We start from the raw sequence: 25,250 nt of genomic DNA on the forward strand, positions 1-25,250 counted from the left end.
TCTTCTCAATTAGGTACCTTACCTTGTAATTTTTCCATACTTTTTCTTTCTTGTCGCAGACTGTTGGATCGCTTGTAGGAACCGCTTAACGAGATCCGATTGCTCTCGTGTATAATGAACAGCTGTTGTTTAGATGGTGTATTCCGTCGTGATCGTTTCTGTTTTTTTTTTTTTGCTTTTTTTTCTGTATAAACCGATTTCACACTCACACATTCACCCTTCGTTCCCTTTCTTTCTTACTCTTCCTGTAGAATATCTCAAATACTTTCTGCTATCCATACGACACGCTAAATGCGTGCAGCGAAATACAATAACGACATCTGACATGTAGAAATGATTTTATCATATCACATTCGAATTTTCCTTCTCGCGGCCCTTCATCTCCTTTCTCAGATGTGGTGAAATTTTAAAGCATACCAAGCACACTCTCAAGCGTACTCTCACCTATCGAACGCTGTTAGCTCGCGTTTGCTTTTGTATACGGGACGTATCGGAATAATTGGGACAGTCCCACGAATTAGGCATCGCGACAATTTTCGATACTCATAAGTGGATTATCGTATTTTATTCTAGATAATTCAGTACTCTCTAAATTCTTTGGAATGGAATATTACTCTAGAGAGTGAAAATTGAACCACTCTTGAAAAGGAGTAGTTCAATTTTCAATCTTTAGAGAGTGACAATTCCTTTTAAAAGATTTAGAGAATAGACAATTAATAGTAAGTAATAATCTACGTTATTTATGTAATTAACTTACTGTGACAAGGCAAATTATATCGAGATAATATTGTTACGTGAAACCATAATAATCATCATCGTCATAATTCTCGACCGGCAATAGGTGTCATCAATTAAACGATCGAATTACCATAAAGTGATTCGCCATAAAACGCTTATGAGCGAATATTGATTTCAGCATCACTTTCGTCATCTGCTTCGTTAATCATTGAAAGTGTCGCGATGTCGCACTCGTGTCACAATTAGCCCGATCGATCCACACTTCACAAGATACACGCTGTAATTCTCTAGACTGTGTACTTATCTCTTTACTGTATTTTGTATACTGTAGTCATTCTCGCGAAGCTTACAGCTGTGTCGCTTTCAGTCTACGTGTAAAATGTACACATATATATATATATATTTTTTTTTGTTCAATATATATGTAACTACATACATATATATTTCTTTTTATGTATGTACATATTAACATGTATCTGTCTATCTAGTGTACATATCAAGAAAGCCCGTAATTTTCGTAAACGCTTGTGACAGTAGATATCTGTCTGTAACTTATTTTATTCCACTCCTCTCTTTTTTAACCTAATATCTTCTCTCACTTCCCCTCTTTCTGTCTGTCTGCCTTCCGTTTCTCTGTATCTCTCCTTGTATATTTTTCCTCTTTTTCTTGTTGCAATCTGTGCATCAAACGTGCAACTTATACTTTCTGTCGGCCGTCGTCTTACCAAAGTAGATACTACTTGACCCCGCTTTGACTTCGAGTCACTGGCCGAAATGTAATGTGCGCGGTGTATATACGTTATCAAGGACTATATATGTGTATTATTATATATAGATATAACGTTGTGTGTGAGAATCGAGAATTGGTCATCCAATTAAGCTCAGAATGAAGTAGATGAACAAAAAAGCGAAACGTCGCAAAGAAACTCCGCTCGGCGCGATCACGCCAATCACGCTAATCACCGATTAGCACAGCGAGAGTAATTAAATGACCATCGTCATTGTCGTCGTCGTCGTCGTCGTTGTCGTTGCCATCGTTGTCGTTGCCGTCGTCGTCGTTGTCGTTGTTGCTATCATTATCATCTCTTCTTCGTTTCTGGTTTAATGTATATTCGCCTAAATACGCGTTGACTCTCAAGAGACACACCGGTGACAGTCGCTTGAACTTATAATTGACATGACGACCTTAAAAAGATCACGAGGAAGCATGAAAATTATTAGATTAACCCCGAAAAATCTTGAAGTTTCCTTCAACAGTCAATCACTTTCTCACGTTTAAGCTTGCTTTGCAATTCCCCTCGAAAGATCATCCTGGGAGATTACCTCGGGGAAATAAGCAAAGAGCAATCTCTGATTTAATCTAATAATTTTCACACTTATTTCTTATCCACGAAGAAAACTTCCTCCCTCTCTCCCAGAAACGGGGACTATAGTTCACCGATAATCAATATCTCTCTCTTTACCATCGTCGCCGACGCATCTCGCCCATTTACGCTCCATTAGATCGTCTCATCATCAGTCATTACTCTTAATATCGTCGATGCCGTGTTTCATCATCGTTGTTATCTCTCTATTCTATCGTAAACGCTAAATGCAGAAACCAGTTGCAGTCGTGGCTGATTGATCGCGAGGGAAATTCGATTAGAATCGATTATTGAGAAATTGGGAGGTTTCATGCCAAGTAATCTCAGTTCTTAAGTCGAGCCCTTTTTGGGAATTCAGCTTATTTGAATAATTGCTATCAGTGACTCCGTGTTGTTTTAATTTTATTATTAATCTTCAATATACCGAAAAATATTCCTAAATTTTAAACATCCTGTTTGAAGTACAGAATGCAAGTGAACCTCCATCTTACGGCGATTGATAGAGGAAGGTTCAAAGTTATTTTACTTGCAACTTAAAATCTCATAGTATCAATCATACAGATTGTACAATTGTCCAAAAATGTTGGTTTGAATCTACATGACTTGTTCTTGTAGTGGAGGGTTAATATAAAAATAAGTAATTTAACTAAAATGACTGCATGACTGCAATTGGTCTATGAAGAGGTGGTGAGGTGATTATAGTTACATCGTTGCGATTAGGATCATGTACATATAATATCTCAGAGACATTGACACGACGAGTTGCCTCTGGATCGCTATTTCGGTTATCATCGTTCTTATTAACCTTACTATTCTTACTATTTTTAACACATTATTATTATTTATTATTATTATTATAATTATTTATTATTACTTATTTGTTTGACTTTAATGAACATATTATTATCTGTTCGTTACGCGCGGCACGTTCTATCGAGGAGATCATGATTTTTCCTTTTCTTTTTTTTTTTATATTGATAAACGCAACTTGCGATACAATTACAACAAACAATTAATCTCGTAATAGCATTATTATTTTATGAACTATAACGTGTTTCTGCTACCGCGCAGAAATCGTCGTTTTCCGACGGGACGTGCCTCTGCGATTTTGTTGCTTTCTTGTCTGTGACTTTGTTCTGCAGTTAATTCTCGCACGCATCCACTGAGAAAAACGATTCTTTCGTTTCCGTTAATGTGTGGCACCTTCGAACCTGTCGTAGACCGAGGAGATCGGAGCGAACACTCTGACGATGTTAGACCACCAAGGCGGTAAGCAGTCTCCCAGTAAACATCAATAAGTCACTGTCTTTCTCTCTGTCTCTTTGTCTCTCTATTTCTATTCTGCGAAGAACGAGCGAGCGATGCGCTAGTTCGAGTATAAAATGTCGATATGAAAAAAGAGGATTAACATGTAACAAGAAAAGAGGAGAAAAAAGTTGGCGCGAAGCGAAGAACGCCCTTCATTAGCTGTCAATTTGCGTTTCCCTTTGGGAAGAGCGTGCTTCTAATACGTGATTTACCGGAATCCTGATAAAGTCGTGCGAAATAAAGAATCGACTGTGAACGGTCAATCAGAAGATTCAGGAATATTTTAGGTTTTCATTTCATTAAATAGAACGGAATATTAATGATATTTACGATTAAAAAACACATTTTTGCTTTTATTAACCCTTAAACGCCACATTACGGAAACAACACACTTGGATATGGCAGATCCAATCCAACAATTGCTTATAACTTTCATAAAAATGAACATTGTAAATAATTTTTTTCACTCGCAAGACATTAAGGAATATAATAATACCAAGCAAATGCATGTATTTTTATTAATAAAAAATTATAAGCAATAGAAAAAGCAGTGGAAAAAAGTCAGATAAAATAAACGTCCCAGACATATTTGGATATTTAATAAAACTTTGTATATTTGTTTGTGTATTATTATTAATCTCAAGTGCTTTTTTAAACAATAATAATATTATAATTTAATTGTGATCTTTAAATAATTAATTAAACAATTAAATTATAATATTGTAACTGTACATGTCCGGTTACTGGGATGTATACCGAAAAGGTGTTTAAGGGTTGATTATATAGTGTGATATTTACTTTTTTTATTTAATAATTTCTTGTGGAATGTGTATAGTTGTCTATAGTTGTGACTCTAATCATGATCAGTGCTTAAGTCGTGTACGGTCGATGCGAATCAACCGTACAGTCGATTCTCTCCTTCGCTGAGAGTGACAATGATCCATTCGCTGTTATCCGGGCAGAGGTAACAAGTGAGACTGTCACGATGACGAAAACGGCCAGCGGATAGGTGAAAGATCGAACGACCGTGTCGTCATCGATGTCCAACCACTTCAGCGACGTTGTCGCTTTTAGGCCTCCCACCTAGATTTATTTAGAGCACCCGACGGAATTCCATTCGTTACCCCCCCCGATCTTGTCCCCCGATCCCTGACACCGTATCTCCAGTACCATATCTTTCAGCGGCATGATGCTCTATCGATGTCTACTGTGCGGAACACTCGTCGAGTGGAACCCGCTATCCTTTTACCTTTTTCTATACTTCTGCCTCTCTTTCTCTCTATCTTTCTCGCCTTCGCCACCTTCCTCTCTAGCTTTGCTCTGCTCTGATGTCCATTTACTTCTACGAGGTGCGTCATCAGTCGACGGAATCGTTCGCACTCAGAAATTTGATATTCTTCGCTCGTAATATATCGAAGAGCATATCGAAATTGGAAAAGCTTATTCCTTCGAATACAACATTCGAAATTTTTTTTGAAATATATAGAAATAAGCAATTTCACGTTTTTTATTAAAAGCTATCTCGAAACGTGCTCGCTTGATCAGAATATCGTCAATTTAGTGTAATTTTCTGTACATACTTGATACATATGTAATTTTTTACGTTCGTCATAAAGTTTACAAGCAGTTTATTCGTATATCACTAGGAATTTGAATGTTCATTACATATGTAAATATGCAGATGTGAGTGCGAAAGATTGTCAGCATCGAATTCATGAGATCATAACTCTCGTTACGGGAAACCGCGTAGGTTTCATCCTACATTTTTAACATCTTTCATTCCTCATTCTCGAGTGTTTAAATATCTCTCTCTCTCTCTCTCTCTCTCTCTCTCTCTCTCTCTCTCTCTCTCATGCGCGTTCTGTTCATCGAATTTTTCATTCATCCCCTGAAATTCGCGAGAAGAAAATAATTAGAACGAAACTTATCCATTTTCTATCAATTACCAGGATCTCCCATCGAATAACTCATCCAGGAGTGTGAAGATCTGTACGTCACCACCCATTTATCCCCCTTTTTAGATCTTAATTTAATTGCTATTAATTATACTTAGTATAAAATAATATTCTCGTCACTTCATCCAACCTTTCTGAAATTAATTAGGAAAAAAGTAATGCAGGGTGGACTCTCCTACGCGTTCCTTTTCATCATTCCGGTCTCCTCTTTCATTATCATCGTTGAACCTCATTTTGCCACATTGAACCTTATTGTACCAACATTTGTCGACAACTATCAAGAGTCATCCATCCTCGTCCATCCAACCTCCTAATATGCATAATAAATTAATTAGCTGAGGCCGAAATTCGTCGTCCGCGCCCTCTCGCCCGCCGACATTCTCATCTCTATCTCTTTCTCCGTCATTTTCTTTCTGTCTCACGTCTCTTCCTCGTTTCTCCCCGCGTTTGACACAGGCGAACATGGCGGGGGGAATTTTTTTTTCTTTGTTTGGGGGGGGGGGTGGCGTTGAGGATCGCCGCGGAGCGAGGCGAGGGAGCGTCCCGACGGCGATTAACTTTATCTCAATGTTTAACACGCCGCCTGATTGCCTGTCGGTTGCCTGTTTAGAGCCACGAGGTCGGGATGAAAACCCTCGTAATGCTGGACGAACAAGGCGGTAAGCCACTTCACTCTAGCCTCTAACACAACTAGTTTTGCGCGAGAGGAAAGAGAAAATACGAAAGATACTTAGACGTGCGCGGTCTTTGCGACCGTCACGTCGGTTCCGAGACACTGGAAGCGACAACCGGCAATAAATATCAACAATATCAACATTTTTACAGCGTGCATATATGTACCAATGCACCGTGGATAAGAATAGTACTCGCGATTTCGTCGCAAATTATTTCTCGATCTCTTTCGTCTTCACTAAAAAAAAACTAAATACTAAATTTTAATAAATATTTGTTTGAACAGTTCTAAATATTTACTAAATATAAACGTATATTTAATTAATACAGAAACTATTATTTTGATTTAATTATATTTTTTGATTGAGTAAATATTCATTTACTGTAAATATCTGCTTGGTACTATTCTAAGAAATATGTATTAAGATTTAGTAATTATTTTTTTCAGTATTATTACTAAAATACTTGAAAAACGTAAATGATACTAGATAATATCGATTGGTCCCCTCGGGTTTTATATTTATTCTTAAAACGCCTTACTTCTATTTTTAATTATGGGCGTTTTTAATTGCGGCGCAGATAGAGAATATCTTCTTATCCGCTGTGCGATTAAAATACGCGGCGATATCTCGCGAGCGTGGCAATTGCGAGTTCGTACGGTATCGTTAATAGACGGAAGTCTGAAGATATACCAAAGTAGCGCAAAGATCCTCCATTTTCAACTTACTAATCATATCATGTACCAATTCATACAGCACAGAATTTGTAATAATATTGCTGCAAAATCTCTACAATATTGCTGTAATGTTATTGCAACTTTTGTGCTGTAGGAGAATAATGTTGTATCGTAACAATAAATGCTTAGTACTCTTCCCTTACAGCACAAAGTTGCACAAAAGTTGCTGCAATGCTACTGCAACTTTTGTGCAACTTTGTGCGTAGGGAAATAATACTAAGCGCTTATTGGACTACAGACAATTAGCAGTCGAAAATGACAGTCGAAATAGCCAATAGAAAAATTGTCACATTTCGGCTTAGATAAAAAGGATTGCGCTATTTTGGTGTATCTAATGTCTAATTCAGACTGGACGCAGCAAGCGTCAAGCAACTAATCAGTGAGGCGATATTTACAGTGGCGTAAAAAAATATCGCCTCGTTTGCTGCGTTTAGTTTGCATAAAGCTTCGGAAGTATCGTTTTCTTGCACTCATCTCTTATGCATCTGCTCATGACCATCGCTCTGAAATATTGCCGCGTATTTCCGACACGTCCTGCATACATTGTTCCGGGAAAAGGGAACCGGTAGCAGGACTCCGATTCCGAGGCAGTTTGAAGTCGATTTCCCGCGTTTTCTGAAAATTTCACTTTTCCCGCTCTAATTCGAGAAGCAGCATTTCGTCATCCATTTTATATTGTCTATCTCATTCTCTAACTTCTATTTCTATCAATGATACAGCCATTAATCCTGAGCGGAAGCACTCCAGTCTTTCTTGGAAGTTCATTTTTTTCCTCTCGCGAAATTATCTGCGAGTGTTATAATTATAATGACGGAATAATTTAGATTAGATAGACGTCGAGGAAAATCGGACACGAATTTGCCGACGACAGAACGGAGCCCCGTTACTCGCGTACCCCTTTTTCGCTAGGGATATAATAACACGCGACACTCACGCGTGCATTATCGAGACACATTGCTGTTTTACTTATCAATCAGGGGTGTAGCCGATATCTTTGGGCTAGAGAAAGAAAATATTTCAATGTAATCTCTCATATGAACTAAATATAACGTTGAACGAAATCCTCAAGAGGGAAGAAAGAGAGAGATACTCTCTCTCTGTTTTACTCGGTTTTTACTTTATCGCTACACTCTTGTTATCACAATGATATGTACTGTATATATTCTATCTAGTAGTACTATATTGCTCAGCAGCGCACTCAGACCATCGTTATACCGTTCACTTACATTTCGCTCAAGCGCGGTGTTTTCCGTTTTTTTCTTTTCCCTTTTTTTTCTTTTCGGCTAACTCTGATTTCTTCGCGCACTTCTCTCTTTGGTTCTCTTCCGCCCTTCTTTCCGCCCCTCTTTCTTCGGCTTTTCTCGGGCTTCATCACTGCTGTCTGCGTATACTACTTTCTCTTCCACACTGCATACTAATACTATCGTTACGATACTTACTTTCCGCCGTACCTCTTCTTCATATCTCCTTCGTCCTTCTTCCGGTTTCCTCAAATTATTAACCCTCGTATCCCTCCCTTCCGCCTCTTCGAGATTTTTGCTCGAGCTCCCCAGGATTTGCTGTGCGTCGCATGATTTTTGTACATCGACACACATTAAAATCAGATATTTATTATAAATATCGAGTACTGTATTTTACATTTTGGGTACTTAGTGAGATAAGTCTACTCAGAAGTGAACTAAGATGACTAAGACAAATAGAACATACAATTGAAGAAAGTGGAAATAAACGTGTACATTATAATGTAGAGTATAAATATAAATTAAATAGTTAGACGAAGATTTTTCTAAGTCAGATAATTAATATAGTTACAAATTTTATATATATGTATGTATGTGGAATCAGATTGAATCTTTACATTGACATGGAAGTAGACTTTAAGACGTTTAAGAAAATATATTCTTTTAAATTTTAATTTCAGTATTTATGAAAAGATCATTACTTGCTATAAATAAATTTTGTAAATTTTTTTATACTCATAAAAGTCGTGTTGAATTCATTCTCATAAATATTAGATAATTAATTGAAATTATAATAATGAATAATAATAAATATATAATAATAAAATAACTGAATAAATGACTTAAATTTGATGATTGAAATAATTTATCAATCAACACATTTAGAATCTATGTTTAGCCATATATTAATATTCAGTACCCAATTAATTACGTATTTACAAAAAATTATATACTTTCGCGAACAAAAATCGTGCGACGTAAGCGCGGACCTTTACAAGAAAACAGAGGAAAACAGAACAAGCGGACAACAGACGTGGTCGTGATGTTTCATGACACGCGTGTCACAGCATCCGCGTAGCATTTCTCAGTCAACACGCGTGTAATCGTTTTTACACACATTACACGACGCATCTTAGCGGAGCGATTTCGCAGTTCTTCGCCTTCGCGATATCCCTTCATCGTCGAGATAAAGATCAGAGACAACACGACAATAAGACGCAAAGCGAACAGCCGCGAATCCGGCATCCGCTTTTTAGCCGAACGTGTACCGTTACCAGTTAAATCGGACACCCACTATACTCGTGTTACAAGGATATCGCTTACACATATTGTATTGTTAGTCTAGAATGAGTATACTCCTACGCGCGTCTATATAGAACTGTCTTTTAGGTAAACTTGTGTCCACTATATAACGTAGTCAAATTCGTGGGCATTACAGGGTGTCTCAAAACTCTTCTTATTAATCGTTTAACTGATTTTAATTGATTACTTATAATTTTATATTATACTCGTTCTCAATTTCTTAGAATAATCTATGACAAATTAAATTATGATAAATTTTATTTTATTTGCTTTTGTTTTCAAATTAAATTATAACAGGCTGGATCGTATGCTCTGAAAATAAATTTTATGTAAAATTTATTATAAATAAATTTCAATTTGAAGATTATGGAAATGTAATTATTCAAATTAAAATCATTTTCATATCTATTATTCAAATATTTTTACGAAATAGTGAAGAAATGGTTTTGTTACAATAACCGAAGTACAAATTGCATTCCCGAGTTATTGTGGTATTTCATCTGAAATTCTGCAACATTTGCGAGTTAGTGTTCGAAATTGGATGCTCTAGATTTCGCCTAATTTTCATGGACCCCGTTGATCAATGCGCAGTTAGACAAGAGCTTTCGGGACACCCTGTACACTTAGTTGAAAGTTTCACCACCCACCAAGTGAGGAAGCAACTCACTGCACATATTCTCTAAGCACATAACAGAGCAACTCGCCCGATGCAGGAACGTCGAGCAAGGAAACTCTTCGCTTAACTGCAATTCGCGCTTTTGTTGCACTTCACTTTGTACAGAGTTCGGGGGCTCTATCGAGCGGATGTTTTCCCTCTCACGAACAATCCTTTATCCCAGCTGATGGCACTCAGGGAACGTTGCGCTCTTCGTGTCTTTTGTAGAAGAAAGATTGATGTTCTATAAAATATATTATAAGAAGGAATATTTTGTTCAAATTCCTCGGGAGTCATTCTTTTTTATTTTATAACAATAAGAAACTCCTACATGCTTTTTCGCATTCTATGAAATATCCTTTAATCATGTGATTCAATAGATACCGATTCTGTATATGTCTATATTTTTTACGATTATGAAATTTCACGAGCATTCTGTAACGTAAAATGAAATATATGATCAATTCTATCCATTCTTTTAATTGTTCATATATATTTGTTTTTTGATACATTATCTGAGCTTTTAAACGAATGACTCACCAAGTTTATTGATCGAAGATAATAGATTTTATTAATATATCATCGACCTCCGCTCGATTGATCTCCCGTTTAGAATACGAAATTGAACGCAATCGCTTGAATGACGAAGGAAAGGGGCACCTGAAGGGCCTCATAGAAACAAACGCACGAAACCATGAAATCTTGGGAATAATCGAACTCTCGGAAATAATAAATTTTAATAAATTTTCATTTAGAAATTTTCACTTCTTGTTAAGTTTTATAATACATTGCTGAGGAAATGAGATAAGGAACAAATAGAAATTCGGAAGATTACAAAAAGGGCGCTTCCTTCCTTCGGGCGAGGGTTCTAAGCGAATCCGCTTATCTCTCGAGAAGATTAAATTAGATAGCGAAAGAGGATTGGGCAATGTACCCGCGCTTTCGTTTGCTCCTTTAGCCGATGACCGCTTGATCACATTAGGCTATTTATGTTTATGATGAAAATTCCCATAAGTTATGAGCTAGCTTGAAGCTATACTTTAACTCTTGGCGGCGACTTTTATTCCGTAATTATCTTTACTTTAAAATAAATACATTTATATTTATTCATGTATTTATTTTAATTGGAAAGATATAAATCACAAATCCTAGAAATTACACTGAGAGAAATGATTTTGATAGGAACAAATCAAGGGAAAGCAAATGTGATATTTGTTAAAAAACCGATTGATTTGTTACGATTGTAAATTAATTCATCAATGTAACAAATACTCAATCGCTAGTGAATAAGAAACTCATATATATATAAAAGTCATAGACGATTGCAGGATCCCAAATCGTAAGAAATTGACCAATTCTAATCATTCTTCCTATATTTGACTGTGCTTGGTCGATTTTCTATGACTTAAGACGATCCACGATCATCTACGAATTCTATGTAAACAAGCCTATAGTCTATCCAAAAGATAGATTAGATTCTATAGTTTGCTTCTGTTATTAATAATTGATTGATATAGCAGACTAGCAGTAAACAAAAAATTTGTTGTCACATATTTACCGATCAATCGGTTAAAGGTATTGGTGGCTTGCTAAATTAACAAAATCCTTTCTTTCAGTAATACTGCAATAAAAAATGAATCGAAACAAAATCTATAAAAAAAATGAATACATTAATCTAATAAAAGATCTCTAATAATAAAATTGAGACAAATACAAAACTTTGAAAAAAGTTTAAGTAAAATGAGATTAAAATTGAAACCTGCACCGCGAAGGGTTAAAGCTTCCTTTTTCTTATTTTACAAAAGCTTAATTATATCACGTAGAAATACTTTTTTGCCAATAGAGGGGTGTCGCAGACACTCTCCAAGTCAGAGTTTAGTTCGCACTTTTGTAGAACGTTCGCTATGGCTTCTAATTAGAAGTAACGATCTTTCTCGCGTGGTTGCCCTTTCCCCTTCGTATTTTCACGAGCGAGAATCGTCTTATCGCCCACTAACGTTATATTCCTGTGAAAAAACAGAACAGCTGGACCGAATTGAGGAGGGCATGGACCAGATTAACGCCGACATGAGAGAAGCCGAGAAGAATCTCACTGGAATGGAGAAGTGCTGTGGCCTTTGCGTTCTTCCTTGTAACAAGTACGACTATTTTAGCGTATCTTATCTCTTTCCTTTTTGCACTGTTGCTCTTCTTCCTTTAAAAAAAAAAAAAAATTCTCTGCATCTTTGAAGTCTATCTGTAAGTTGTTTGATTAGACTTCACGAGCTAAGAAATCAATTTAACATCTCCATATTTAAGAGATTATTTTAGAAATTGAATAATTGAAGACATGTTGATTAATTAAGGAGAATATTAAGAAATTACTTTAATTTAATTTATACTATGATGAACTGCATAAAAATTATACAATATTAGAATTGAATTTTCACGAAGATTCTAATTGATATATTGAAAAGAAGTTTAATACAATTTTTCAAAATGAATAACTTGCTCTACCAATAATTTAGAGGCAATTTAAAGTTTAAAAGCAATTTAAAGTTTTGAAGTGTAAATTATAAAGTAGCGGAAACCTACAAAATTAGCGAAATTACTTTTATTGAACGTGACTTCTCAAAACCGACTTTCAAATTGATATTTGCCATTGTCCGCTGAATGTTAGTCTTTTCTTCTTCTGAAATCGACTTAATCGCGTCGCTCGCGCGACAATTTTGCGCGTACAGAGGTGCCAGCTTCAAGGAAGACGAAGGTACGTGGAAGGGCAACGACGACGGTAAAGTTGTGAACAACCAACCGCAACGGGTGATGGATGATCGCAACGGTATCGGGCCGCAGAGCGGCTACATCGCCAAGATCACAAATGACGCGCGCGAAACGGAGATGGAGGAGAATATGGGCCAGGTGAACACGATGATTGGCAACCTGAGGAACATGGCAATCGACATGGGCAGCGAGCTCGAGAATCAGAATCGGCAGATCGACAGGATCAACCGCAAGGTGAGTTGGCAGCGAGTAATGGCGAGTGAATGCGCACCACCGGCGTCCAAACGCTGCACCGCAGTCGTCGCGCGACTTGGCATGGCTCTAAAGAAACCACTCGGACGGCAATCCGCGTTCGTCTTACTCGTCGACATACATATCGCGAGCAGCATTGATCGAGAAAACGGGACATCTTGGACAAATCTTGGACTTGGAGCAAGAATAGAGCGTCTAAAGTTTGGAGTTTCTACGTTTGTCTACTCTTCTTCTAAGTTCTTACACGGAAAAAATGATTTTGCTGAAATATCTAAAAATTTAGCTAAATAGGTAAACATGAAAATAATTTTTTTGGACAAAGTAATTATATGAAACGCTCAAACTGCTAGAATATTGAAGTCTTTTATAGCATTGCTTGTTTAAGTTTTCTATATAATTATTTTGATAGATCTACAAAATTATTTTCAGATCTGTACCTAAATTTTTAAACACTCCAGGAAATTTTTTTTTTGTATGATTAATGAAGATTATCAGATTGTTTCATATAAAAGAAAGATTCTTAAAAGATTTGTAGTTAAGATTGAAAAATGGACGATGGATTTTCTTGATTAGTTACGCTATTGTCGTTTGTTACAGAAGGCTTAATGTGTCTTTTTAATTCACAATTTTATTTTTAGATTAATGATGTTTTCTTTATATTATATTTAAGACGCTTTATGTCACCAAAGTTGTAGGGCTTTCATTAAGATTGTAGATTGGTAAACTTTAAAGTATCAAATGATAGCCTTCGAGATCCAGTATGTCGATGAGATTACTGAAGTCCAATGCACACTGCGAACAGTATTATTAGCAAATATCGAACTAATCGCGAATTATTTTGAGAAATTTTAATTAAAATCATTTGGAAAATTGAAAAATTGAAAATCCGAAAGTTTTAAATACAAATCTAAAAGTTTGAAAACTAGCACTTAGAATTCATGAATTTTATTAATCAAAAGTATATATTCTACATTTTCAATTAGCCTCTTTAAATTTTTTAATTGAACTCATAAATTCTTCAAATCCATTAATTTAAAATGTCAATCAATTATTAATTAGGTTGAATCTTTAGTTAATCGTTAAATCGTGAAAACGTTGAATTTTTTTGTAAAAAAAAAAAATTAATTCACAATTTAATATTTAATTTGTATTTGTTTGAATTAATAATATGTATTGTGTATTTATAACATAATATGGACGTGCATAAAAGATAAATTTAATTAGATGCAATTAATGTCACAGTCTGAAAGATAATCGGTACAACTTTACTATTTGTACGTGTGTATTAGACTACTGTAGGATGAGCTGACGCGTGTCTCAATATAGATATGCGCGAATTTATATGTCACAATGCACAGGCTCAGAGCGATGCACATCACGTTTCCTCGTCGCTTTCGCTTTCTTGTATTCCTTTCCTTCCTTCCTTCCTTCCTTCCTCCCCCCTCCTTCTCCCCCCTCCCCCCTCCCTCCCTCCTGTTCTCCCTATTTTTATATTTCACATAATCCCAATCCGGGCAGGTGTTCCGACGATGTCTGTCGTTGCTTTCTGCGTCTTTTCCTCTAAAGACAAGAATGTCTAAAAAGCAACATAATATGTCTAAGCCTTCCGATTTACTCAACGCAATTTTCGATAGCGCAATTTTAATCTTAAACAATATACAAATATCTTAAACACATAAGTAATGAATAATCAATTTAAATATTTATTAAAAGAAAACATAAATTTGAAAACTAGATTTGTTCTTTAAATAAGAGATTTAATTATTCGCAAAGAAATTTTGTTATTAACCCTCCACAATATGAATTTTAACTCTTTGGTTAATAATAGGAATTTTTGAGAAACAGAGCAAATTTTTTATTGTATTGGATTATATAAAAATCTGAAAAAATTCTGCTATATTAATTAATTGACAAGCAATTGAAAGCAAAAAAGACGCAGTTATTAGAGCGTTACAGTTAACAAATATATTTTTTAGAAATCTTAACACAAAAGACAAAATCGGACGTGGGAATTGAAGAGACTCTCTCGGCTGCTCTCTTGGACCTAATTATTGTGAACTACTTTTAATTACTATTTATATCGCTGATGGCTCGAAACGTTCGATTTTGTCAATCATATGTAAGATTTCTAAAAAATATATTTATTAACTGTAACGCTCTAATAACTGCGTCTTTTTGCTTTCAATTGCCTGTCAATTAATTTATATTTATTTGTTATCTCGAGAGCTTAATGTATTTTATGTATACGTTTTGATACACTTGTTAAAGTTTTAACAACGAGCTTTTAGTATCATAAAAGTCGGATCGTATTTTATTTATTTCTTACAGATTTATATTTATCTATCAAAATTTGCAAAGGTACCTTCAAAAATCCCGGTAAAGAGTTAATTATAAGAGTCAATTATATATATAGTTTTATGTAGGAAGCACAGAGATCAAATAATGAATTTATAATATTCTTAATTGACGAGTCCGAAGTAAATGCCTTTGCTCTTTTGGATTAAAATTCCAACGTGATCGAAATTGCGATTTGTGAAAGGGCAATTTTAAGATTGATTCTAGAACTCCGTGAAATTCCAATAAACTCAAAATTGCATGCTCACGCACGTGCATCGCACAATATGTATTAGTCGCCACGATATGCGCTCCCACATCTTAAATATCGCGCCCTTATTTCACGGCTCCTCGCTGAAATTCTCTGGGCATTCTCCGCCCTACTCGTCGATCATCCCTTCAGCACAGCCTGCCTTCAGTGTTCTTGTACGTAATTACTGCACCATCCACGCTTCAAATTTATCTGTCCTTCTCTTTTTATTCTTTCTCTTTCTATCTCTTTTTCATGAAAAATCTTTATCATGGGACTATGATATTTTTCATAGGTTTTCAACACGTAAAATATATATCACTAACAAATCAAAATAAAAAGTTTTTTATTTTGTGAGTCTTTTATTTGACTCAAAAATAGATAAGAGAAAAATTTAATTTAATTTTATTTATTCATTGGCACAATTAAATCTCTTTAATTCGTTGTTTAATTAGATATTTTTGAAATTAAAATAATTTATATTATAAAACATTTAGATTAGAGAAAGGAAGTTTGTGCAAATAAATAAGCATTAATAAAACAATTTTTTTAATATTCTTTTTTTCTTAAATAAGAAAATAATAGTTGAAAATTTGTGACCAGTTATAAGTCTAAATTTTTATTATCATAGTCCCTTTTAGTAGATCCTAGACAAAAGGAGACAGAATTATCTGACCGTAAAAAGGTTCTCGAACGAACAATACGTATTTATAACTTACGGTGACTATATTCAATAATTATCTGTCATTATTTGCTATAACACATTGCTATTGAACTTGCGATCGATTTTGTCATAGGACTCATATTTTCCGCATATCTTGCAACATTTAACATTAACCCGAATTAAACACACTATCAATAATCGATATTCAAATATATCAAAAATTTTCTCTTCAACCTTCGATATTTATTCAGACTAAATTTATCATCGAGCTATTCTTTCGCTTTCTTCTATTTTTTATTCCTTTTTCTTATTAGCAGTTCTACGCTATCTTTTCTTTAATTCTAAGATTAACATTTCTCTCTTTCTATTAACATTCTTTCTTCAATCATATTGTAGACGACAAGTATTGATCGTTTGAGAATCTTTGACCCTTTAAAGACTATACATTTTAAGTACGTTTTAAAGTATAAATGTAATTCTGAAAATTTATTACTTTTTTATCTCTTGCTTGTAATCCACATATAATTCATGTTAATTTTGAAACCTCATCCGCAGAGGAATATGGTCTTTAACGGGATATCATAGTGGTGTACAATCTCGAACAGTCCATGACTAATTAATAGAAGATTTATAGACAAGTCGGAGACGGCAAACAAGCGAGAGAGATCCAATCGAGTATTAACTTTTCATGATTGGCATCGGAATTCGATTGATTCGTTTTAAATATAATTCATACAACCTTATACGATGTATATAACATTAGTTATCGATCGTATCGCTATATAGCGACCAGCTGACGATTTTTCGCAAGCGACAAGCGCGGCAAAGCTTGTTACGATCCAGTCGAGCGGAATATAGACATAGTATCGAGGGGGTTGCGAAACCACAAGACTTGAGCTAATGCCACGAGAGATTGTGCACCACTCGCCGGTGAACTTAAGCCGCACAATCACACGCCCACATCACACATATCTCTGTGACCGAAATCCAAACTGATAATCCGCAGGGCGAGTCGAATGAAACGAGGATAGCCGTGGCGAACCAACGTGCGCACGCCCTGCTCAAGTAAAATGCGTCTTCTCTCTGTCTCCACGTATCCGCCTCCTCCGAGCCCCAAGTTGCATATCACCGAGACATCGTCTCGAGCAAAAAAAGAAAAGAAATGGAGATTATACGCGTGTACTTGTGTGTATTATACATGTAGAGAGGCCTGACACACATGATCTCAGGGCTGGGATTATTCGGGCGTGAGTAAAGTCGTAATCACACCAAATTGCCGATTGTGGTATATGGCATAATATAGTTTATTTACTGATTCCTTTGAAGGCCATGGCACACAAAGAACTTAAGACAGTAAGACGTAAGCAATAAGGAAATCAACATTGGATTGGCTACTGTTTACGTTATGGTCTTACGGATTCTATCGTGATTAGTTAATTTACTTATTATTCTACAATGTGCTCTTTGTTTCCTATTTCTTACTTTTTTCCTCTTTGTGATCGTTTTATCAACAATTATATTTCTTGATATGTGTTTTCTGTTTCTTCTGAAGTTCGTTAACGTTTATCTCGAGCAACAGAAAACGAAAAATGGGATAAGAAGTAAAAAGGCAAGATATAATAAATAGAGCAAGAAACAAGAAACAAAAAGCATATTGTAGAACAGGCTTACGAAAAAAAGGGTTACGAAAAAAAGAAACAAGCTTTCAAAAAAAAAAATCCGCACAATATTCCACAATACAATTAAAAAATAAAAAAATATACATAACTTAGATTGGGATTGCGATTGACGATTACTTTTCAATCAATCAGAGCAAAGCAGTCATTGTTTTGCTTTGATTGGTTGAAAAGTAATCGCCAATCACAATTGCAATCCAATCGGCAATCGGTAGTGTAATTAAATAAGATAAATGTTAAGTACTAAATTACAAAATCTATGCGCTTAGGTATCAGTTACCGATTGGATTACTTGAGTATTGATTTGTCAAATAGGTTAACATTGTATACGCGCGCGAATATTAAGCGAATATTAAGATTACCGACAGTTATATCGCCGTACGTCTGAATATAATATTTAATTTATTGAAATAATCGGAGGTGCAATAATATTGCAATTGACTCTGATACTTAATCGCTGAAAACGTTGGAATATCGAATTATTCGAATACTCCCAGCTCTGCGAACGAGTCTCCCGTCTATCTCCCGTTCTCCTTTTGCTGTTTTCTCGTCGTCGCCCGGGCACCAACCCGATTCCGCTAGCAACCTGTGCAACAACGGAAAACTACCACCACCACCAAATAACTCTCTACCACTTCTACTACTTCTATCACCACTACCAAGCTTTCCGTCGATATACGACGATATACAGTGAACGACCGCTCGATAGTCGCGGTACACGAAAGAGCTTCTTGGTAAGAATGGCCGATCTAGTATTTGCACAGCCGAATTACGCGAGGAATATAATCTTGCTCAGTATACTCTCGTGAAAAATCTTTGTTGTCTTTCACGAATAAAAAGCTGCATGTCTCGGTATTCTTTTTTGTTAGAGAAAGATCAATTCCAGATACGTTGAAAAAATTTGCTAAATTGTACCTCTGTGTACTTGAGCTTTCTTGAATGTGTTTCTTGAATGTGTTACGCTGAGATAACGAGGATGATACATTCAGGAACGATTGGTGTTCCGCTTGTTCATCGATGCTAATTAATGGATCTGGAATCATCAGAAGGGAATTTGTGTTTTTTTTTTGTTGATTAATAATGTAATTATCAATTGAAGAGCTTTTATAAAAACAGAGCGAGAGAGAATGAATTCTAAAATTAAAGTGATGGGAAACAGTAGGCTAACCGGATCTCAATTTTGATTTCTTACAATTAGTACAAAAAATACGAAATTCTTTTTCATTTTTATAAGAACTGTAAAACTATGAAAAAAAATGATAACTGGAACCGTCATAATTTTTTTTATATTAATATCGTGCTAATTTCACAGATATCGCTTTCAGAGATCCATTGAATTTGTCAACTGTTAACTCACTGTGGCAATAAGCTAATTGCTTTTTAATTGATTATGACCTAATATTCATAAATTTCATTCTTTAAAGATAATTCTGGACGATTCGTAAATTGTGTATCGATAGAAATTTTATTTCGGCCAACAGAAGTGTGGTGTGCCGCGGCTACTGCGAGCGATAAAAGCATCGCACTGGGATGTCATCGCTCCTTGTACACACGTTGTTACAAAGTCCATCACACGTACTGTCACTCTCGTTGTGATTGTGTCACGAACGAACGTCGCCGTCGACGACGGCAACGGAATGCCTCTCGTTGATCCCTTTGAACCTCCGTGTCAGAACCGCACCGTTCTCGACCGCTTTCGCTCCAATGCTCCTCGGGGTCGATCGGGTTAACACGCTTGACACGTGGAAGAGCAGCATGCGAATTTCATCTTTCCTGATGGTTCGCGTGGATTTCGCCGATATGCCAGGGTCGTATCGACTATTAGCTCTGCACGAGACTTGATGTACGCAGAGACCTGAAAATGAGCTTCGGGATTCTTGGAGAATTTTCTGCGTAGCTTTTGGCTCATAGTCTTTCGTAGCAATTCTATAACCGAGTCTGATCACAAGCGATTTTGCCAAAATTTTTCTTTGTATTAAAAATGACCCACTCACATCTCTGTTAAAATTTTGTATTGAATTTTTAATATATTCAAGTTAATTTAACGTTATGCGATTTAACGTAATGTGATTATGTTTTTGTCTGTTTTAAAATTGATATTTAACATTTTTTAGTTAGTGTCAAAATAACAATTTATGAATGAATAAATAATATAAAAATAAATAATATAAAAATAATGTACTTTAATATGTAAATTCCATGTGAATAAAATAAGATTTAATTTAACATGTATAAATGTTAATTTTACTAAAAAAAAAATGCTTCCACAGTTTGCTTACAGTCAATATTTTTGTGTTAATTTATTTACATAATATTTGTATTACTTGTATTATACATTCATTTCGTGTTAAATTAACGCAATTTGAGTGGATCATATTTTCCGACTGTGTAATTTTATATTAACTGTATACTATCTCACTTTAATTTATGCTATCTCATTTTATAATCTTAATTAAGGTTAAAGTGTAATAATATAAGTTAGAATAAAAGTCTGCATACAGAGAGACATTATAAATATATACACCTTTCTCTCCCGTAAAATTTTGATCAGATCTCTTGTGGTTAGACTCTGTTATAGAATCTCTAATCTTGGGTACATTCAAATTCCCGAGAGCTCCCCAGATTCATATTCTCTTGTTTAACATTCATGTAAACAACAAGAATAAAATACTACCTGAATGGCACTTAAATGGGAATCTAAATATACACTGAAAAAAATGTTTGGTTGAAATACTTATTTAAAGTAAAACAAAAAATAAATCTCGCTATAATGATTATCCGACGTGATCCACGAAGACTTTTGTTGAAATAGTAGAAAAATGCCGAGTCAATTTATAAATTGGAATCTGCGGCCAAAATGGAACAATCTATTCTTGGCGAACGCGTATTCTTGCTGTCGCAGCGAAACCAACACCGCTTCGGTAATGGAACGGGAATCGATTTATCATGGCGAAACAATCCGCGAATTCAGCGAAACAATTTTCGAATTAGATTCTTCTTAATCAAGCTATTTCACTTGTTTACGTGATGGTGGATAACATTGACGAAATTCTCTGTGACAGCACGAAAACATTCCGCGCTAAATTGACGTTCCCGCAATCGATATTTGTTTCCTCCTACAAAACGAAAGCGCGTTGACGTTACAAGCGAAATGTTCCAAGAATCTTTTAAGCAGTCCTTAGGCAATCAATATTATTGTTCAATAATTAATATTATACAATACTATTGGTAAACTATATTGAATTTTCAGACTGTCGGTTTTGAATTGTTTAAAATATTATATCAATAATATTGCACAAAATAATTGTACAATAAAGAGTGCAATCCTCTTATGTCCATTTCCACCAATGTAGATTAACTATAATCTCGATTCAACTTACTTTTCGTCTTTTTCTAATCTTTAGAACTAGAAAAAGACAAAGAGTAAGTTGAAAGAGACTAAAGTTAATCTATGATGGTGGAAACGGGCAATAATGTTACAAATGCTTCGATCATTTGTAAGATCAAGTAGATTGTAGTCGATATTGAGCGTCTAGGGACCGCTTTAGCTCCTGTGATCATCACACGTAAAACAATTTTTATTCATAATCATAAACAATCAGAATCAAAAGTTTACGTTAAAATACACAATCATTGATCGGTACACTGAAAAAAAATTTATTAAATTTTAATAATATTTCTTTGAATAGAGTATGAGAGAGTACTAAGTAAATATCTATTTACAATAAATAAATTTACCCAATAAAAAATGATAGATAAATCAAATTAATGTATCAAATAAATAAATATGTTTACATTTAGTAAAATATTTACTTAGAAATATTCAAACAAATATTTATTAAAATTAAGTTTTTTTTTTTTTTCAGTGTAAGCTTACGATCTTACAACAAAAATTTTTTGATGTGTGGTGGTCTTAAGGTCCCCAGAAGAAAAAAAAAATCACGTTTCGCAGAGTTGAGAAACTTCGAGCGATTCCGATCCCCGGAAGCCTCGATCTGCATCGGCGGTCCTCAACGTTCATAGCTCGCGCATAAGACATTGCGTTCTTGTTTTTTCTTGTTCTTTGACACGCAGGGCGAATCGAACGAGACGAGGATACAAGTGGCCAACGAACGAGCCCATCAGCTACTCAAGTAAAGCGGCCATACTTTCTGTCGACCATCCGCACCCCGTCGGCCGCCCACGAGCGTCACTACCATCACCCTCCACCAACAACAACAATAACAACAACAACACAACAGCAACAACATCAACACCAACAACAGTCAGTACAATTACACTCGACAGTCCACTCGATCGTTTTGCTCGCGATTTATCGCGTTTCGTTTGTTAGAACGTTGTTTCTCTGTTCACGTTTACCGATACCTTTCGTGTTTGGTATCGTCGAAACATGATATAATATACTTAATGAAAATACTTAACCCTAAACTTGACTGATAGAGTCCGTAAAATTATTAAAATTTTGTAATATTCTTTTTCGTTCGAAGTAAGGGACCGTGTGAATCGCATAGTCATAAGCGTCTAAAAATCATTGCAAAGATACGTAAAGAGGACTTGCGACTCCTCCTAATGTCGTTTTTCGAACATTTAACGCAGTTTCTCTTCTAAAACATCGTAGATATTAAATTAGAATACGCTCCGCGAACGATGCGGCCGATGAAATCGTCGAGAAAGAAAAATAAACGCTGAATTTGTTGTCGTACTGGTGAGTATCTGCTGCATTTCCTTCATATAACGTAATCTTGGATTTTCACTTCTTTAGCTTTTGCAAGTTTAGGGTTAATACACGCCGAAATAGATTCATATATTACAAATTCGGAGATTGAGTTTGATTTTCGGCTTGACTTTAACGTGTAAGGTAGATTTCTGACTTAGCGTCAAAAACATCCAATCTAATTTATTATCAAACTTCGTTAGTCCCTATTCTGCAACCGTAAATTAGATTTAATCTCCGAGACAGGCTTTTTTGTCTTTACAATGGCAATAATCCGCCGACGAAGAGCTTCGATGATTCGAGCTGTTAGTGCCGCTAATCGGTCATCAAAGCTGGATTAAAAACGGATCTCTAACTTAAGATTGTCGGAGTAATCTCATACCGAATCACAACGAAGAAGCCGATGGAATTTTTTTCTAGCGTGGCAAAAGCGTCGAATTTGTCGCATAGTTTAAAAAAACGGAGCTGAAATTCAATCTCCGGTTCGGGAACGAGTAACTTCGTTCTCTTTGCCGGCAGAGTTAGCGTGTTGACGATATTGAAACTTAAATAACAAATAATAATACATGTATATTATATATATATATATTACTTCTCGTTAGTCAAACACATTACACGTACACGAACCGGGGAGATTAAATGCACAAAAAAAAATGCAGCGATTAATTCAATTCTCTCGGTTTAATCGACTCTAGAGAGTCGGGATTTGTATTGGAAACGCAAGAAACAAACGGAAAAAAAAAAGAGGAAGGAACACGATAATAGTACAAAAATTACTACACTTATCTCCCGTTAGGAAAAAAGATTTCGAGTACAATTTATTTATTTGTCTTATCATGTATTGCGCTCTCCGCGATTATAACTTGCGCTTGAAGATCACACTCGGAATGTGTCAGCGATATTGTCTACAAGCGAAAGAAGCAACACACTAATCTCCCTCTCCCTCGAGTCTCCCCCGAAACGCAGGGGGTGGACCTCGTTGTTTCCCCCCCTGATCGACAAATGTGCATTCCCGAGATCGGTATCGAATAATTTCGCGAACGTTTCGCAAATTTCGACGGTATCGAATAATTTCGCGTGCGAAAAGTACGCGGAGAGATCGCAGCGACACTTGGAGGAGGAAGGGAGTGGATCGCGAGCGATGAAGGACGAGGGAGCAGAACGAGGTGGAAGAAGAGGAAGGATAAGTAGAAGAAGAAGAAGAAGAAGAAGACTTACATGACGAGATAACCGAAGCAACGAAGAGAACGCGTTCAGCTATAGGATTATTAGGAGTCAGCTGAAGCTGTAGATAGAACGAGGTCTTCTTTCGTCGTTTAAAAATAAAAAAAAAGCTCGACTCGCACTCGACAACGTAGAACATAGGTATTACTCTCCCTTGCCCCCCTATCCAGTCCAGCTCACCCCGCCCTGTCCCCTAATTCTCCCCTTTTGCGCCAATCGCGCCGAGATCACAGTAAGGTTTAACTCCAAAGAAAGATTGTACATTACTGTATTTACACGAGGGCGATCTAGGTACCTACTTTGTTAAATTGTACGATGAGGAGTCGGTAGAGAAGCATGACGCGCCTCGAGAATCGATATCCGTCGGTGATTCAGGGACGACCATTGTGAATCCTGGGGATGAATCTTCGTAACCTTACTATATGAAACAGCGAGATAGCGAGAGAAGTCCTTACGTAGTGAATTTCTTAGACAATTTTTAAGGGGTGTACAGCACAAGTTGTAGTATTCATCAACGATTTTGTAAATTGCTAATTCATCAATTTCGCCACGAATTACGAGATCTGAAAATCATCGAAGTCCTCGCACCCATTGCGAGGACTTCGATGATTCCCCCTCTTGTCTTTTCTGCACTTTACGAAATATCGAGAGAACTGATTGATTTACAGTTTCGAGATAGAAGTTAATTGGCGCTATGGTGACACCTCATTTCCGAATCGCGAAAGAAAGGACATTTTTGAGTAAAATCATAAAATAGCCAATGGGTGTCGGTCTCGAGCGGCGCGGTCACGGACCGAGCAAAAATAACTGCATAGCCTTTTCGATTTCGCTTGTCCTTTGCTTTCTCTCGGAGAGGGAAATAAAACGCCCTTCGGACGAACTATAAGAGGAATGAAAGGGTTTGTACGAATTTTGAGAATGAGAGAGAGAGAGAGAGAGAGAGAGAGAGAGAGAGAGAGAGAGAGAGAGATGAAAACGAAAAATAAAAATGTGTGTGAGAGTGAGAGAGAGAGATTGTGCGACGCGAGATCATTAGGCCTATAGTGATCACTTAGGTCGAGAGAGATTTTAAATAATTATAAATAGATGTGGGTGCGTGATGTATGTACTCGAACTAACCCATCTCTATCGTACTGTTTTTTAACAATGGATCCCTTGGCCGGTCCGGAGACAACTCTTTCTCAACGAAGATATTCGAGTCACCGATAACTTTCAAAAAATGTACAATATTGGCAGTTGGAAAGTTGCCGATAAAGTTTCTCGATTGAGGAGAAAATTGACTCTAGATCGGTCGGGGAATCCAACACTAGAAAGCAACGTGGCAGACATGGGACGGTCCGGTGTGCATACATCATTTACTTGCATATATAAATATATATATATATATATATATACATATATTGAT

At 36.0% G+C, this 25,250-nt stretch overlaps 1 protein-coding gene across 4 annotated transcripts in view; it reads left to right on the forward strand.

The window, feature by feature from the left end:
* Window positions 1-24,815, forward strand: part of LOC108692678 (synaptosomal-associated protein 25) — a 52,694-nt gene extending 27,879 nt beyond the window's left edge. For 3 of the 4 annotated variants that reach the window (XM_018201049.1, XM_018201048.1, XM_018201050.1), the window contains exons 4-7: window positions 3,323-3,371; window positions 11,992-12,109; window positions 12,692-12,965; window positions 21,982-24,815. In XM_018201049.1, the coding sequence (XP_018056538.1) occupies window positions 3,323-3,371; window positions 11,992-12,109; window positions 12,692-12,965; window positions 21,982-22,044 (504 nt within the window). In that variant the 3' untranslated portion in view covers window positions 22,045-24,815. The remainder of the gene's footprint in view (window positions 1-3,322; window positions 3,372-11,991; window positions 12,110-12,691; window positions 12,966-21,981) is intronic. The other variant, XM_018201051.1, reaches the window with a different exon arrangement.
* Window positions 24,816-25,250: the final 435 nt, after the last annotated feature.

The sequence above is a fragment of the Atta colombica genome, unplaced genomic scaffold (assembly GCF_001594045.1).
Source record: "Atta colombica isolate Treedump-2 unplaced genomic scaffold, Acol1.0 scaffold78, whole genome shotgun sequence".
NCBI lineage: Eukaryota > Metazoa > Arthropoda > Insecta > Hymenoptera > Formicidae > Atta > Atta colombica.